General features: G+C 38.9%; 1 protein-coding gene across 1 annotated transcript in view; it reads left to right on the top strand.

Moving 5' to 3' along the window:
• LOC140153425 (mycocerosic acid synthase-like polyketide synthase) overlaps positions 1-14,734 on the top strand; it is a 65,222-nt gene extending 50,488 nt beyond the window's left edge. The window contains exons 3-5 of the mRNA XM_072176179.1: positions 546-2,005; positions 3,443-3,536; positions 4,162-14,734. Of these exons, the coding sequence (XP_072032280.1) occupies positions 546-2,005; positions 3,443-3,536; positions 4,162-9,791 (7,184 nt within the window). The 3' untranslated portion in view covers positions 9,792-14,734. The remainder of the gene's footprint in view (positions 1-545; positions 2,006-3,442; positions 3,537-4,161) is intronic.
• Positions 14,735-19,062: the final 4,328 nt, after the last annotated feature.

Here is a 19,062-nt window from a genome sequence, read left to right as displayed (position 1 = left end):
AATTTGATCATATCTTCGGATTTTATCGGACCTGCCTTTTACTACATATTCAACGCCTCGGCATGCGATCGGATGTATTACAGCACACAGACATACTTAAACAGGTAGAGGTTTATAAAAGCGAGTTTCAGTTTGCAGTTAAGTACCGAATAATAGCATGGAATGTAACTATACCTCATAGTATCAGTTAAACTCTAAAGTTCCTAGAGCAATTTTTATAAACTCATCACAAAAATACTCTTTTAGCAATATGAACAAAAGAGTTTATCCGAGTATTCATGATACCAGCATGGTAGCCCTCATAATAAATGCCTGGTATTGTCTCTTGAACATGCTTTGGCCGTGCTTGGTACATCCTTGACAAAAGGTACAATGCAGTCTTGGGATCGAGTCCAGTAGAGAAATAATAATTTGGTACGTGGTCAGTAGGTGAAATATCGCTGTGCAATAGGGGATAGGCTGTCGGTCGGGTCACGCCTCTTAAAACAGCATAATATAGATGCTATAAAAAGAAATAATAAGTCAACTTTTTATGTCTGTTTCAGATGAAGCACAGCATCTTGATCCAACCATTCGAATACTTCTTGAGGTCACTTGGGAAGCTCTAGAGGACGCCGGTATTGCTGCATCAGCTGTACGAGGCTCACACACCGGTGTGTATGTAGGGGGCATGAACTTATCAGAATATAGAAGTTTAGTTACATCTACTATCCACAATATTGGACAATATACGAACTCGGGAAATACTTCTTGTATGATGGCAAACAGATTGTCTTATGAGTTTGATTTCCGTGGTCCGAGCATTGCGTTAGACACGGCATGTTCTTCATCTCTGTCTGCTATATTCCTTGCATGTGAAGCTCTGAAAAGTAACCAATGTCCCATGGCAGTTGCTGGAGGTGCCAACATCATGCTCTTGCCAGAAGCTATGGTTGGACTTTGTCAAGCAGGAATGGTGTCCCCAGATGGACGATCCAAGAGTTTTGACAAAACAGCGGATGGGTATGGACGGGGTGAAGGATTTGGTATTGTCGTCCTCAAGACTCTGGAAAAAGCACTAAAAGACAAAGATCGAATTTACGCAGTCATAAGAGGCGGTGCACTAAGTAGTGATGGTCGGACGACAGGGATAACGTCACCAAGCGCAGACGCTCAACATGGTTTACTTGAAGCTGCTTGTTTAAACGCAAATGTGGCTCCCAGAGATGTTACTTACGCGGAAGCTCACGGTACAGGGACTGCTGTTGGAGATAAAACTGAAGCGTCAGTTTTAGGAGAATTTTTTGGACAATGCCGCTCACAAAAGAAGCCACCCTTACACGTCGGTTCTATCAAATCCAATTTAGGCCACACAGAAGGGGCAGCAGGTGTTGCTGGGATCATCAAGACTTCTTTATGTTTAAAGAATCAAGTAATCCCAAAAGTTGCCCATTTCAACACGCCAAATTCTGATCTGGATTTTAACAAGCTCAATCTTCGTGTACCTCAAGACGCAACACCGTGGCCAACCGAGGAACCCCGAGTAGCCATCTGTAGCTCATTTGGATTCGGTGGATCCAATGCATGTATGATTTTAGAAGCTAATACGTTCTCACAGAAGAAGTCAACTGCCATATGTTCTCAGATACCTGTACCATTATTAATATCTGCGGCAACTGAACAATCACTTCTACAGCGAATTCGCGATTGGTTAGCCTTCTTGCAATGTCCTGAAACTCGAAGCAGCGAGAGAAGCTTCCGTGACGCCCTTTACACGGCTGCACAGCGTTCTCATCACCACCCATATCGCATTGGGTTTGTGGTGACAACAGTAGACGAAGCCATACAATTGTTGGAGACCAAGTTAAATGAGGATGGCTCAAAGTTGAGATACGTGGAGGGTTTAGCAAGATCTGTTGGCCTCAATGACCGCATAGTATTCGTTTTCTCTGGCATGGGAACACAATGGTGGGGAATGGCTCGAGAATTGATGAACAAGGAACCCGTCTTTGCAGCAATGATCAAGGTAAATGTGATCGCTTAAATTATACAATTAACAGTATTAAAAAATGGTAGCCGCAATGAATATCTAAATATTGTATTATTCAACAAAATTCAATACATTGTACAGCCTGTGACGTTCCAAATCACGAAACGAAAAAAATCTAAGGTTATGTCAGGACAAAACGTTAAATTCTTAATCTTAGGAAATAACCTTTTTATTTGAAAAATCCTTTTTGAATACCGAAAAGTGAACATATTAAAATCTAAATTACTATTTTAAAATCTTAGAAAATGATCCGAAAAATCATTTTCTTAAGCTATTAAAGGAAGACAATATTATTGTCTACCTTAAGGGAACTGGAATGAGCGTTTTGAGCGTTTCGACAGCATTTTTGTGGGACATGAGAGCACATCAGACCTATCGAATTGCATTCTGAATACGAAGAATGTCTTTCTGATATCAAATAATTTTCATTTTATGAAATTCAGGATATAATACAAATTTTATGACAAATTATTAAAATTTGATATTTTTCACATTTTGGAGATATAACAGTCCTCGAAGTAAATTTAATGATATAGTCTTAAAGTGTATGTAGCTGGGAGGAAAAGCCGACGATCAATTGAAAATTTAGACCTTTCATATTGAAGATATGGATTTTTTCCCAAAAGACCTATTTTTTTTGGTGTTTTGGGAAAAATCCATATCTTCAATACGAAAGGTCAAAATTTTCAATTGATCGTCGGTTTTTCATCCCACCTACATACACTTTAGGTAGAAATCATCAGATTTATAAAGTTTACTTCGAGTACTGTTAAATATGAAAAATATCAATTTTTAATGATTTGCCATAAAATGTGTATTACATTGCGAATTTCAAAAAATCAAAATTATTTGATATCAGAAGGCCATTCTTCGTATCCAGAATGCAATTCGATATGTTTGATGTGCTCTAATGTCCCACAATAAATACTGTCCAAACGTTCATACCCCTTCCGTTAATAGCTTTATCAAAATTTATTTTTCGGATAATTTCCTAAGACTTTAAAATACTCATTTTAATATATGTCGGCGCATTATTAAGGTTCAGAAACAAGGCCCACAAAGTATCTGTATCCATGCCGGTAACTTTGTGACATGAACATTGGCGTGCCAAAAGGGGCCAAGGGCCAGCCCCCATCCCTCACTTTCGTTATGCAGCCAGTTGGGGGAACAATAAGTATGTGGCAACCAATTTAGGCTGTCAGGAGCTACCCGTGTGCATCCCCCTATTTTTGAAAAACCTGTGCACATCACTGATGCTTTATTATTATTATTATTATTATTATTATTATTATTATTATTATTATTATTATTATTATTATTATTATTATTATTGTTATTGTTATTATTATTATCATTGTTATTATTATTGTCATCATTATTTCTTTCACTTATTTTCTTGCTGGTTTGCTGTAGATGATTGCGAAACTTCTCAAATCATGTGGTTCCAAGTGGTCTTTGATCGACATGCTGACCAGTGAAACCGACACAGAAAAAATACATGAAACAGGTAGGTTGATGGTACTTCCAGGAATGTATAAACTAACACATAATTATTGTCCCGACCCCGGTCCCGACCATCAGTGCCATAATGTTCTAGGAGGGTCGGTCCCACGATTATGCACTCCCCCGTACTGTAATTACTACTTATGCAAATCGTCTTATGCAAATCGTCTTATTCGGGTAGCTGCTTCCATCCACTTTTACAATTATTTACCGGACGCGTATATATTTTCTACAGCCAATAATTGACCATAATACGCTAACTTGAACTTTAACCCTAACCCTAACCGTAACTCTTAACCCTAACAATAAAGGTTAAGTGTATTGGGCCCATTATGGCTGCAGCGCCCATTATGGCAGCCCGTATGGCAGAAAGAAATTAAGCTTCCGGAACGCTAAAGTTCTCTTTGCAACCATAATGGACCCCAACACCACTAACCCTTACGGTTAGAGTTAGGTTTTAGTGTTAGGTTTAGCGTTTTTTAGTTATGATGGGTGTGGTAAATGCTCTAAATTTGATGCTAAATTTGACCAATAATAACACATAGCATTAATCAAACTATATATCTGAGACGGCAACTGAATAATAACCCTTTTTATAAATAATTTTTCATTTGAATGTTGTACTGCAGAAATAGCACAACCGTGTATCTGTGCCGTGCAAATCGCCTTGGTAGAGCTATGGCGTTCAAGACATGTCGTTCCAGACGTCATTGTGGGACATAGCGTTGGAGAAGTTGCAGCAGCGTACTGTGCCGGACTCCTCTCCTTACAACACGCAATAGGGCTGATTTATCACCGCGGAAGGCAGCTTAGAAAAACCAGTGGTTCGGGAACGATGATGGCAGTGCTACACCCAACTCAAATTGTTCTTGAGCTCATGCAATCAAACGGGTACGATCAAAAGTTGGATGTCGCTTCCATCAACAGTCCCAGCCAGGTGGTTGTGTCAGGTGACTCAAAAAGCATTAATGAACTCATGTCAGAGTTCAAATCTACCAATATACGTTGTGTACAACTGAAGGTAAGAAATGCATTCCATAGCCGCCAACAAGAGTGCTTGGAAAAGAAATTCAAAACCAAAGTGTCAAAATTACTGAGATCAAAACACAGAGCAGATATTGAGGTACAAAAAACAGTCCCTATGATATCCACGGTGACGGGTCGTTATATGACACGAGAAGAAGCCAACTCTCCTCAGTACTGGTGGAAAAATATACGCCAACCTGTCTTATTCAAGACTGCAGTGGAGAATCTTGTCAAAGATGGATTCCAAGTCTTCGTGGAGATAGGATCTCACCCGGCATTAACACCAGCAATAACGGACACCATCAGTAACCTTCGAACGTCTTCATCGGTGAAACCTGTAACTTGTGGATCAATCATTCGACCACGAGATATTAGCAAACCCGCAGAAGACAGAATCAATCTGCTATTGAGCCACCTGCGACTTCATGTTTCAGGTATAAAAGTCAACTTCAAGAGTTACTTCGAAGGAAATGGTACTAGTGTTATTTCAATACCGAAATATCCATGGCAACGTGAGCCCTGTATAGCCATTTTACCTGATGCGATTGAAAGATACAACAATCCAGCCAAGCATCATCCTCTCCTTGGTGAGCCACAAGCACATTATTCAAATCCGTTGTCACCCTCGTCCATGAACTCCTGGAAGTCAAGGCTAACGAAGTCCTCAGTTCCCTGGCTAAAGGACCACGTCATAGGAGGATCCATAATCTTCCCTGCCGCAGCATATATCGAGATGTCCCTGGCTGTTTCGAGAAAACAAAATGAGGTATCATCAATCGCGCTTCGAAATATCCACTTCCAGAAATTCATGTATGTACCAGAAAGTGAAGGGATGTTGGAAACAACAGCTGAAGAGTTACTACAATCAAAAACTCACGTGACCATACAAAATTTCGATCCAGATCTAAACAAATGGACACAGCATATGGAGGCAGACGTCGTACAGCAAGACTCACCCGTTCGTAGCAATTTTCTAGATGTGGAGTCGATTACCAAACGATGTAACATTTCACTTGCAACACACACATTGTCATCTCTTCAGGAGGCATCGGGAGTGATATATGGCCCAAGTTTTCAAACAACAACTCAAGCATTCGTCAATGACGAATGCTCAGAAATTCTGACCTATTGTGAAGCTTCCGACATGATATATCGAGAGTTTGACAAGTACGTCTTTCATCCTGCTTTTCTTGACGGTTGTTTACAGTCGTATGCATTCCTTGCCGGGTTCAAACATCAAAGAGAGGCCGAAATTAAAGGCACGTTAGTTAATCACGTCAAGCAGGTACCAAGTCAACTAAGGTCATTCACATTGTATAGAAATGTGCCCAAAAAAATTATCGTTCATTTGGCATCATTTCAAGAAGACGGTTATAACGACGAAGATGCATCTTTTTGTAACATCGGAGTTGCCGATGCAGATACAAACGAAATCATAGTTGATGTCCAATACTTGCAGTATCAGAAGTTTGAAGCAGATATTGAATTAGGTCCCCGTGTGTGGAGTACACATTGGGTAGATGTGCCTGCAGCAACCCACACTAAGGAAAAAAGAAGATGTTTGATCATCCCTGACAATGCAGGCATTTGTGACACCGTCGTGGAGCATCTCCAAGCGTCTGGTGTTAGCACCATTGTTGCAAAAGACATCCTCAATCGCAAATGCAATATCCGACAGTATTATGATGATGAGCACTCCCAATCGTTTACTGATATTCTGGTGCTCCAGACCCTTGATATGGCGGATACTCTGAGCCGCATACACTCAAACAGCACCATGACACCCGAGGAGTTCCATTCTATCCAGGAGAAATTTCCATTATTTTGCATATCACTGATTTCAGAGGTTACCGATCTGAACCCTGACATGTGGCCACGTGTGATGTTTGTAACGGCTGGTGCGCATGCAGTCTTCCCCGGGGAAAACGTGAATCCGTTCGTGCTTCAAATACAGTCACTACTAATGACGTTCATGCACGAGGAACCACAACTTCAAGCTACATCTGTCGATCTTCCTCTTGGTATGGATAAAGCAGAAGCAAGTGTTACCATTCACAAGGCATTTTTTGATCTTCCAGAAGATGAAAATATGCTGGCATGCCGAGTTAACAATCATTTGACTCTGGCATCAGATATGGTTCTCCTGGCTCCGCGTTTGCACATCGATTCTCTGGCAAACTATAGAGTCAAAAGCTGCAAGAAGTCATGGGTGATTCAACAAAATGGAAAGAAAGCAAAAGTATCTCTTCAGGCAACAACCAATACGACCACACCATCAATCTCTCATGGGTTAGGTGTCGTTCATACAGAAGCATTTTGCACCATACCTTACCTTGCAGTCGAGCCGGTGTGTGAGAATGGAAATTCCTCAGCTCAATCGGGACTTCTCACGATATACGCAGGTGTAAAGCAGATCAACAACTGTCACAAGAATGCCAGTATCTCCCCACAAGCAAAAATCTTAGGGCTAACAAATCACAAAATTACAATTTCTTCCACCATGAAATTCAAACCCGATGGCGATCACGATTTTGTTGACATACCTGATGATATCAAATGCTCTCAAGCAATTAATATCATCAAAAGATATCTTCCGGCTCAGATATTCTTCCACATGGTTTATCCGCTTACTGTCTCTACCAGAATACTATTCTTGGCAGACAACGAAACATCTGAATCAGTTCTTTCCTTTGCTGAACTTGCTTGCTTTTTAGGATCTCACCTGACAGTGGTATCAGTTGGAAACCAAAATGACGGGAGTAAATTGGAAAACTTCCAGCAAAGTAGCAACTGCAATATCATCAGCATGAAAGACGTCCACGACATCGGGGAGATGTCGTTTGACTTGTTGATCGTACCCATGATTGGTTCAAGCTTGCAAAAACAGGTGCCTGATATCTCGGCAAAGCTGCTGAGGTTGAACACGGTATTGTATCTCTTCGATGGTGACATCAGACGTTCAACAATTACATATGGTAACCCATGTACCAAATTCATGATGTTCAGTACATCCCTACCAAGATCACTATTTGGTCAAACACCACAAACACTTCGAGCAGCCGCCTTGCAGATTTTTACTGTCTTCAAAACGGAAGGTCCCAAGCTTACACAAATGTCAAACGAGTCACGACTTTCCGAAGTTCCACTGGTTAATGGAGCATTACCGGCATTCTCAACCATTGCCATCAACGAAGATCAGACAGAGCTACCCGTAGAGCTGTATGGTGATTTGTGGCACGCTGAGGAAGACGAATCGTATCTCGTCACTGGAGGAAAAAGTGGTTTCGGATTAAGCGTTGTCAAATGGCTTGTCTCCCGAGGGGCAACTAACGTTTTCGTTGTTTCAAGACAAGCACCAAGCGAAGAGGTCTTGGGGTATTTTTCTGGACAAGGGAAGACAAAGATCAAGCATATCAGAGCAGACGTATCGAGGGCCACCGATATCGAAACCGTATTAACTACCATCCAAACTTCTTCATCGCCCCCCTTGGCGGGCATATTTCATCTAGCTACTCAGTACCGAGACGGATATTTATACCAAACAACCCAGGGCAGATGGAATGAAGTTATGGAAGGAAAGGCTTATGGGGCGCTTCTTCTTCATCAAATCACGCAGAAGCTCAAGATACCGCTGAAATATTTTGTCGTCAGTTCATCAGTAGTGTCCATGATCGGGAATGCAGGGCAGGGAAACTACTGCGCAGCAAATATCTTTTTGAACAATCTGTGTCTTTTGCGCCATCATATGAAGCTTCCGGCTACTGCTATTTGCATCGGTTTCATCAACAGTGTTGGTTATGCTGCATCCAACAACCTGGTGAAATTCGGAGAGGAACGTGGAATGATGAGTCTTTCCCCAGAAGAAGTTCTCCTGGGTTTTAACATAGCGTTATCGACAGAAGTTCCCCTCATGGGTTTTGGTGGACCTGTTATCACGAGACGATTCGTCAAAAGAAACAAACCATTAATGACACATCATTTTAGCAAAGAACAGGGAAGATTCTCATTGCTCAAAGATCTGTTAGCAGACACGAAAGATGCCATGAATCAGTCAAGTGGATCTTTGGACCAGGTGGTCATGGAGATGTCAGAAGAAGAAGCAAAGAAACTGATTACTGGAACACTTTGCAAGTTGTTAGCTACACAACTCGGAATACCTGAAAACGTTGACACAGAAGTGAGTTTACTGTCTTTAGGCCTGGATTCTTTGATGGCAACGAACCTGAGCGAAGCAGTTGTCGATCAGTTCAAAATCACAATCAACCCCGTGACACTTATCAACGAGAATATGACAATTCGGCTGTTGCAAGCTGAAATATTCAAGCATTTAGCTACAACCATGAAAACAGGAGAAATGGTTGATGAGAAGGTTGACAGCGACGGTAGCAAAAATCAAGCCAAGCAAGTCGCAAAGAAACCATGGGTAGTTGGCAGCTCTAGCATGTCTAAATCAAGCTCAAGCACTCCTCACTTGAAGATGGTATGCTTTCCTCCGACCGGTGGAGGTGCTTCGTTTTTCGCTGCGTGGTCGACACCTGTCAAACAGTTCAAGATTCAGCTCTTGCAAGTTCAGTACCCAGGATCGGAAGGTCGAGAGAGTGAACCACCTCCCCACTCTCTAAAAGAAATTGTTGACAACGTGACGGAAGCTTTGATTGATCAACTTGATGATCGAAACTTCATCTTCTTCGGTCATAGTATAGGAGGCTTGGTAGCTTTTGAAATAGCCCACAGCCTATTGAAATACAACCTACGACCAATGCACATCTTCGTAAGTGGATTTTATGCTCCAACGATTCCATATCCAGAGAAGTCATTTGCCGATTCGAAGTCATTTGCAGGACTTCGGAGAACACTGGAAGCATCATCAGACCTAGACCTCTTCCAATATGCAATAAAACATCATGAAGTTTCTCTACCATTCTTTGAGGATACAGTGTTGAGCAACAGAGTACTTTTGTTGCGCCTGCTACCAGCAATAGAGGCTTCATCCAACATCATTAGGGCATACAAGTGTGAGACTCGTGATCCTCTTCCGTGTGGAATGACCGTATTTGGTGGAAAGCATGATCCCTACGTTAGTCCTCGTCTGCTTGGAGACTGGAAGTACCAAATAGCCCCTGGCTATCGCTTTAAGATAATCATGCTTGAGGGCAAGCATATGTTCATTTTAAGTCACGTACAAACTGTACTTCAGGAAATTGGTCTAGCTCTTCGCAAATGGAAAGAGTGATTATATAACATGATAAAAGATCATCGCTAATAGCAGTACCAGAATAAAGCGATGTAAGCGGTCAATATTGAAACATTGTACTGATGGAACTCTGTGTTTTTATCTCTTTCAAATCATGATTGTTTATTTCCAAACATACGACGTAGTGAAACGGATGAGATGTTGATTTTAAAAAATTAACTAAGCCGCCATCTTGGATTTGACCCCCTTAACCTTATCAGAAAAAAAATAGTTCATTTGATTCAGTAGTCTGTGTAGATTGGATTTCAAAAAACAAAATTAACATGAAATGCACACGTGAGGTGTTGTTGTGATGTAAGGCCCGAACTAAAAGTCATTTTTAGTTAAAAGGTTAGTCTAAATGAGTCTCGTATTATGTTGTTTGAAATGTTCGTAGCTTACGAGGCTGAAGATGCTAATTAGACAAAAGTCCACTGGAGTTACCGCAACGATATAATGACTATTTGAAAAAGTTGACTAGGCCCACTTTTGTAATTTAAATATTTTTGTAAATAGTATATACAATAGCAGCATTTCCCATTATCAAGATACCAAACCTATAAGGCATTATATGGGTATTATATGAAGAATGAATTGTAAATGTTCAAGTTCATGTACACATGTATCATTTACTATTTTAGTGTATTATTAAGTTGTATGTTTTACATTTTTGTTGTCATTTTGTAGAAGTAAGTTTATTCTATATAAGTGTTTACATACGTATATTTTTTGAAGTTGTATAATGATACAACATCTATGTGATATTTCTATATAGTTTTCATGATCCTAGCATCCTCTTTTTATGACATTTTTCAGTAGATATCCACGAAAAAAGTTTATTTCCAAAATTTCAGTTGATTCCGATTTTGCGTTTGCGAGTTATGCATGATTATGTGTATTACACTGCTCCATAGACAATGTGTTGTAATTTCGTTCTGGTGCAACGAAATTCAAATTTAACGATATTTTTGCTAAACGAATTAATCTGCAAGAAATATTTGGTACATAAACATTATGTAGCCAGAGGTATCCAGTGGTGTAAAAATCTCAACTTTTTTTTTGGGAATAGTGGGCCGATCAGGCTGTGGATCACGAAATGCCCCTTTAATAACGGTTACTCGGGTAAGTCCCGGGGGGTCACTCACTACTTGACTTGCTACGTACCCGCGTCCAAGAAAAACGTCTAAAAGGGTCTGTTTTTCACCACACAGCGTCGACGTCTTTTTGAAAAAGGGGTACTTTTTCAGAAGGCATCGCCATTTAAGGGTCCTTTTTCAGCCAAATCCTTAGACTTTTAGGGTTAGTAATATTATTGTTTGAGTGAGTTTGCACTAATATGATAAAAATCACCACTTTTTAATTGATTCTTGTTACCTTTGTGCATGTTTTCTTTAGTATTTATAGGTCTGCAACATCAAAAAGACACCTTGGGTATCAAATTAGCTCATTTTCCTGTTTACCCCACTTAGGGTATAAATTAGATATTTCTCAGTTGATGCCATTTAGGGTATGGGTTTTGCATGTGCTACGCCATTTAGGGTAGGATTTTGCACGTGTTTCGCCATTAAGGGGTGCAATTTGGTTATGTGAAAATTCACAATTAAGGGTGCACTTCAGAGGTGGTCGGACGCGGGTGGGTAGCACTTTTGTGTGAGAGTGACCCCCGAGGGGTAAGTCAGGTTTTGTTGACTTGTTTTGAAACATCATCTTATACATACGTTCTTTTTAGGAGAGTTGGAATGTTATCGTCTCTTTCAATATTTTGTATTTTCACCAGATTGATCGCCGATAAAATTGGGTTATTCCATATGAAACCCATACTTCCCTTGTAGATGATTTAGCTAAGGTCTTCCACAGAGGTAGTATGGGTTTCAAATATAATAGACAGTCGGGTAGCTTCCATTTGAAATACTCCAGTTGCGAAAGATAGCCAGAATTATACAGCAAGGGAAGTAAGAGTTTAAAAATAATTAACCGTGGCTAAGTCCATTGAAAAACATACTCCCTCTGTGAAAGATAATGCTTAAATCTTCCATCACAGGCGTATTGCCAGTGTGGTACTTAATAAACAAACAAAAACAATGACAAAGGGGGCAGGAGGAGGTTGGAGCTTCATATTCGAGGCTCATTTGGTTAATATCCAATTAAAAAGTTTATTGAACAAGTTTATAAACAAAGCATAACACTATACCTTAAACGTCCGCCTAATGGCGCTATGGGCTGCCTTGACATAACTGGAATTTTAGGCACAATCTAAAGGTGCCCTCCCGTAAAAATCCCACCAGCAAATAAGGGCACGTACCCTTGATTCTTGTGGGGATTTTCAGAGGAGGGAGGGCTCTATTTATACATCAGGCAAAGGAGCCCATGTGCGCCATTAGGCGAACGTTTACGGTAGTTGAATAGAGCAAACATATAACATGCATACGCATATGGGATGGTAAAAGCAAAATAAAAATGCCCTATGTGACGTAAGGATTTCTTTAATACTTAGTACATGAAAACAATTACTCATCAGAAACAATTAGGTTTTAATACCAAACAAACGCACCAACCGAACAAATAAAATATACAAAACAAACAAACAATACATAAACGAAAAATCAATGATAAGTACTGGTATCAAGAGATATCAATTGGGCTATTTCATTTGAAATCCACACGCCACCTGTGGAAGATTTAGCTAACGTCTTCCGCAGAGGGAGCATGAATTTCAAATAGAATAGACCATTGGGACGGTAGCTTCCATTTGAAATACTTACTGCCGTTATGCATTATAGGTAAAGTAATATACATGGCAAGTGTGAGTTTCAAAATTATTAATCCTAGTCAATTCAACTGGAAAAACATAATAGCCCATTGTTAAATTTGACAAAGCATAATTATGCTTTCCTATTGGTAAGGAAGAAAAAGGGAAATACAAACAACTAACAAAATATACAAAACAAATATAACGTAGTATTTCTACTGAAAGTAAAAGGTAGTAGGGCCTATATAAGAAAAAAAAGTGTAATATTCTTTCAACTTATATACATGTATGAAATGTGAAAAAGAGAAATGATATGTTGTATTTTCGATCACAAAATGTATTAGTAGTGATACGCATGGTTAGTTATTAAGATTATTGCTGTGTAAGGGTTATAATACGGCATACATGAGCCGTTGCATCGGAGCTTGAAACTGGAATTCCAGTTAAAAAAACCAAAAACAAAACCGGGTCCTAGGTATTTGTATCTAGTTTTTAAACATAAATGAACAAAAAATTGACCCAATTTGGGCAAAAGAAAAACAAAAACAAACGTTAGCTTAAAAAGTTACCTTTTCAGAGTCTGAGTTGAGCAAAGACGTAGCTTGCGACGCCATCACGGCGTCTTCATTCAGCGTAGTGATTACACTCCTCCGGTCACCTGACCACCCGCTGGGTGGTCAAGTGGCAACAGATCGTCATAGATGGCGGGCAGGTCGTATCCGGCATCCCTGTTGAGTGTAGGTCTTTGGGTCTTGATCTCTAAGGCTTCTCTGATCTTTCGGTTCCAGAAGTGGTCCTCCCTACCGATAACTTCAACATTGTCCAAACTGATGTCGTGCTGGTGATTAGATCTAAAAAAACCAAAAAACAATGCGATTCCCATGTTATCCTTGTAAAGACAGGCTAAAATAGTACAAAATGTTGCACCAAATGGCGTCATTTGCACCTCAAATTAAAAAAAATCGATAGCTTCTGACTCCCCCCGCGAATTCGCAGCCATTGAGTGGCGCATTGCAGTTTTTTTTATATTTCATGTGGCGCTTCAATAAATCTATTTGAGGAAGCCTGGTCTACATGCTGCCAAAAACAAACGTTGTTTTCGAAGGCAACGCGTGCCACCAAAAGCTCTCTTCATATTGGCTGGTTTAACATTACGTAATGGGCCAAATGACTTGCTATAATCGTAACCTAACGGTGTTTGTGCTCAAATACATGTATTAAGAGAAGTAAAAATGTCACTTAAGAGGAAAGGTATTGGTTCTATATAATGGAGAAACCGGGCATGATATAAGGGGTGCCATTTTTGCCCAATGTCCATGATTTTTCTTGGGATAGAGGAAACACCCAAAGCTTTTGTGTTTGGTATATCTGTTTATTTTAAATGAACCACAAAACCTATGCAAATATATATACGATTATTGCTTTCCTTGACTCATTTCTGATCAAATCAATGTATTAGGGTTGGCAACTATTTGGTAGTTCACAGTATCTTTCGAGTAATAGTGAGCTTTGGCAAAAATTGTATTGATCATTTCATAGCGAGTGTGTGGAAGAATTGAAATATCACAGATATTCTTTTGTAGGTCCTGTGATTCTTGAGTTATGTTGTAAAGAGGGCTGAAACAACAACACTTTTGAAAAGAAAACGTACATAACTCATTAACAACAATAAATCAAGCAAGTTTTCAAAGTATATGATTTGAAGAATGAACTTTTTCAAAACATCAAAGTGTTATTTTTCAATAATATATTGATTTAGATAATGAAAATTGTTTTTTTTTTTTGGCTGCTTCGACCAACAATACATCGTGTACCCTTAAGAAATACACTGCAGGTTTTTGGTTAGTACACAGCTATAATATTTTAAACAACTCATGTTGTTTAAGTGTCGATCAGGTTTTAACAACACATCAAGTTGATTATGCTTGGCACTTAAACATCCCGAGTTGTTTAAAAGATTTAAACAGTTATTTAAATATCTTTTGCAGTGTATGAATAAAAAATACTAGTAACATACACTGATATAGACTGATACCATTTCATGGTTCAGCAATAAATGCTATTAATGATGTACCTATATGAAATATATTATTTTGATCATATAGTCAGTAATATTATGAAGTAGATTGAAATTGTACGACATTGTATATTGAATAAGCACATTTTCTGTTATTAAAATCGGTACTTAGAATTATATATATAGCCCGGTAATTTGCTTATTTTGTCGACTAATGTATCAAGGAAGGACGACGCTATTTGGCAGCATGATTTCCACATTAGTTCCGTTTTGCACTTTGCCCTTTTTGAAAATTAAAACAATAATGACAATCTCGTGATTGCCATTATTATTTCCAAATATTCAATATTTGGGGTCAAAGGTCCACTTGCATTAGATACTGCATTACATACTGACCGACCCTCGTAATTACAACCGTCAGATGTAGGGAACGCAGGCCCGTACGCAGGTGGGGGGGGTGGTGCGGGGGTGCGACAGGTTTTTATGCTTTTTGGAAGAAAAAGGTCCAAATTTGGTGAAGAAAGTCCACTTTTCACAAAATCGCCCCCCCCTTGGATAAAAGTCCACTTTTTCAAAATCAGCACCCCCCCCCCAAAAAAAAAATCCTGCGTACGGGCCTGAGGGAACGGGTCGGGCTAATTGGGCCAATAAATGCTTGAGAGATGGACTTACACCCTGTTTGAAAAGGCAACATTCATGGGTGTAAACGGCCATTTCCATGGAAACTGCTCCTGTTTGAATTGTCCTAATAGTTTAAAATTAAAAAAGCCTTGTATGTCAATAATATAAAGTGTAATGCAAGAAAATGGTGAAATAAACCAAATCTGTATCCAATAGCTGATTGACTCTGAATGTGTAAAAAGACTTTCTACAATCCCGGAAAAATGTGTTCGAACACCCACTGTAATTCCCATGTTCTTCTTAGTATAGTGCGCACGCTATGAGTCACTGGCAACTAAGGATTATAGTAGTGTTGTCTCAATGTTCATCTTTTAAAGCATGACCCCTCCCCTTTCCCCACCAAACAATGTTGGGAGAAGATATGGCGAAGATGAGCATATTGGGCATGTCAACATTGTATGGGGTAGAAGGGGGACCATTTCCAATAAGGCCTTAAAATGTTCGAACAATACAATTATTTCTAAGATTGTACATCCGCGCTTTTCAGTGACCGTTCATACAACCAGTTTTGCTAGCTCGCCAAGATTTTTTTACTTGAGGTGGCGCGCTCACTAAACTGTTAGATCCAAAAATATGGCAGATGTCAGTAAGTGAAGTGAGTCCTTAAATCTCTGTTTAGATTTGTTGCATTTTGGAACTGTTACTTGTATTGTGCCTGATTAACCTGGCTAAATATTGGGAGATTTATCCCCCCCCACCATCCCCGGGATCTACGCCTATGTTAAAATTAAATCTGGTCAACCAGACACAGCTATTTTTGATGGACGAACCGACGTCTGCAGCTGGGCTGTGATGCAATGAGTACTGGTAACCTCTGGTGTAGAAGACAAACCGCCCAACCTATTCACAATCGCATGCTACAACATCGTAGAGCCAACTCAAGTCGAAACGACTCGGGAGTTTTCTTACATATGAATGCCAGTGGAAACCATTTTGACACCAAGGTTGCCCGAATTTTGGATTGCGAGCATCAATGGTTTGAGCGTCAATTGTCATTATCTATACCGGAAGTTACCTGCACTCAAGCTCATTTGCATCACAATCCAGCTGGAGACTATACATAGCACCTATTAGTATAACCTACAAGATCTAAGCACTTAACAAGCAAAACAAACTACAATGTGCAGCGACAACTAAAGCTACAACTTCATCCTGCATCTTAAAGGAGTATTTCGTGATCCTAGCATCCTCTACATTATTCATGTCATTTTTCATTAAATATCCACGAAAAAAACCTAGTCCCAAAATTTCAGTTGATTCCGATTTTGCGTTCGCGAGTTATGCATGATTATGTGTATTACACTGCTCCATAGACAATGCGTTGTAATTTCGTTCTGGTGCACCAGAACGAAATTCAAATTTCACGATATCTTTGCTAAACGAATTAATTTGCAAGAAATATTTTGTACATAAACATTATGTAGCCGAGGTTTCCAGTGATGTAAAAATCTCAACTTTTTTTGAGAAAAGTGGGGGGATGAGGCTGTGGATCACGAAATGCCCTTTTAAGTAACAAACATCAGAGTTGAAAGAGTAGGATGAGAACAAACAGATCTGTCTCAAGATGATTTAGTTGCTTTATGGAAACACTCTTTCGCATTCAAATTTACTAATGGTTCATTCTTAAAATGCATTAGCAGTCCGTACCACCAAATTAAACACCCCTTTCTGTAAAATCGATTTAGTGTAGAAGCCGATGGGGAGTAACCTGCTTACCTCTATTTTTGACTTTAAAATTCTATTTTGGAGATATTACCACTCTCCGTAGACTTGCAGGTAAACTATGATGTAAATGCACTTTTTTAACTAAAAATGACAACGAATTAAAAACGAGCGTTTTCTTTTTCATAAAAATTACACTTAACGTTTTAGAGGTATGTCATGCAAACCTTGTCATTTTAAATTATAGAATGTGCGCTGCCTTAAAATATCCATTTAAAACAAAAGTGACGGGACTTGAAAGTCGACATTTCACAATACAATTAAATTGCAGGAAAAAATCACCCATGAAAAGAATTAAAAAATTCTGTCAACCATAACAGATTTTACCCTTATTTCACCATGTTTACACGGTTTTGGTCGTTGAGAGCAAAATACAATGTAAAAGCAATCAAAGTACCGCAGTGTGTATTGTTTTATGAAAAGAATAATGGAGTAAATCAATCTCAATTTCATTTACCGACTCCACTTGCAGCATCTCTCTGATCACAAAGTCACAGATTAACATTATGCTCATTTGTTAAACATTGTAGTGTTTTTAGGCTGTATTGGGTTATTAAATACACACCACACCCCATCATGTCTTTTCTAAATAATAAAAAGTGTGATGAAAATGCTAACTGACAAGGTCAATGAAAACGTGTTCAATATTTATAGATGCGTTTATTTATTGTATACGTGTATTTAATAGGAAATATAATCAATCAATTTTCCTTAATTTAGAAATATTGCCTCATCCCGCTAATACCGACCTTTAAGCACACAAAAACACATGCACATGACATAGGAGATCAAGCAGACATTCGGGATGTTGTGCTAATCGACTCCTGGAGATGCGAGACTTGAAAGTAACGAGTGCACAAAAAATCACCGACAATCAGTACGACAGCAACTTTGTGACCTCTTTTGTTCGACAGAAAATTTATACGGGTTGGTGAACACGGGTTACGTAACACAATGTTAAAATTTTAGCCGGCAAACGCTTTTTATCAAAATAGCTCCAGAAATGGAAGACACGGGTCGTATATTGTAGGCCTATCATTCATGTACCCTGACCTCAGATAAGACATCAAACATTTGTGTAAAGCAACAAATAACGTGTAAAAGTTGAATTAAATGAAAAAAAAAAGCTTGAACATGTCCAAAGTAGCTCGGAAAATGAGAAAAATTGCATGTCACGAACACAAAAATTTTCATATCATCAAGCAAGAAAAAGCGCCGGAATCAAAAATGGGTGTCATGTTATAGAATAACTTAAGTTAGCTTGCCTGAAAATTTCGTGAATTTTGGTTGGGGTATATTCGTAGTCGTATATTGAACATGTTGAAATGTTTATCTTTGTGCGTGACTACTGTCACGCCATGTATATTGTACGGCCGATGTTTTTCCTGCAAAGAAACTTTCATTGTCAATTGTCCATTGTTGGTTATTTAACTTGAAAATAATACTCCCAACGTTCAAACAATTTTAAAAGTCAGCATAAAGGTTTGTGTTACATTATTTGGACGGTGTTAATTCATTCCAGAAATAGAATACACGAGTGAGGCACTGAGTGGGAATAACATTGCTATTATTGTCACCGAATTAATCATATCTCTGGTATGGCTTAGTGGTAAATACATGTATTTGGAAGTTCTATCTTGGTTCGGACCCCGCAAGCACCTCTCTTTGATTTTTGATTTGATTTTAACTCATATTTTTAAATCCTAGTTTTCATATTTTTATTAAAGCCATAATATACGATTTCGGGCAAATTTGAAGTTTTGTTATTCCAAAAATTATAAACAATATTTATAATATTAGTAAATAACTGTCAGGAAGGTTTCACGTTATATTTGAAGCAGAAGTAGCGAGATAAAAATGAAAGAAAACACTTAATATCTTGACCGCTTAACTGTGGTGTTCTATGGGGGATTGGTCTAGACAACGAACTTGGCTGAGTCCAATTATATTAGGTGTAATCCGAGGTGTAAGTTGAACATTGTGTAAAAATTACAAATATGCCAAAATATTAGGTTTGAAATTCGTGCATCTCATGATTTGATATGTATGCATAAAAGTTCATAAAATATGTTGCCGATTATATGGGAGGGGTTCTAGTCCAA

This window comes from Amphiura filiformis, chromosome 5 (assembly GCF_039555335.1).
Source record: "Amphiura filiformis chromosome 5, Afil_fr2py, whole genome shotgun sequence".
Lineage (NCBI taxonomy): Eukaryota > Metazoa > Echinodermata > Ophiuroidea > Amphilepidida > Amphiuridae > Amphiura > Amphiura filiformis.
The sequence above is the reverse complement of the archived record's forward strand: the minus strand, read 5'-3'. Positions and strand labels throughout refer to the sequence as shown.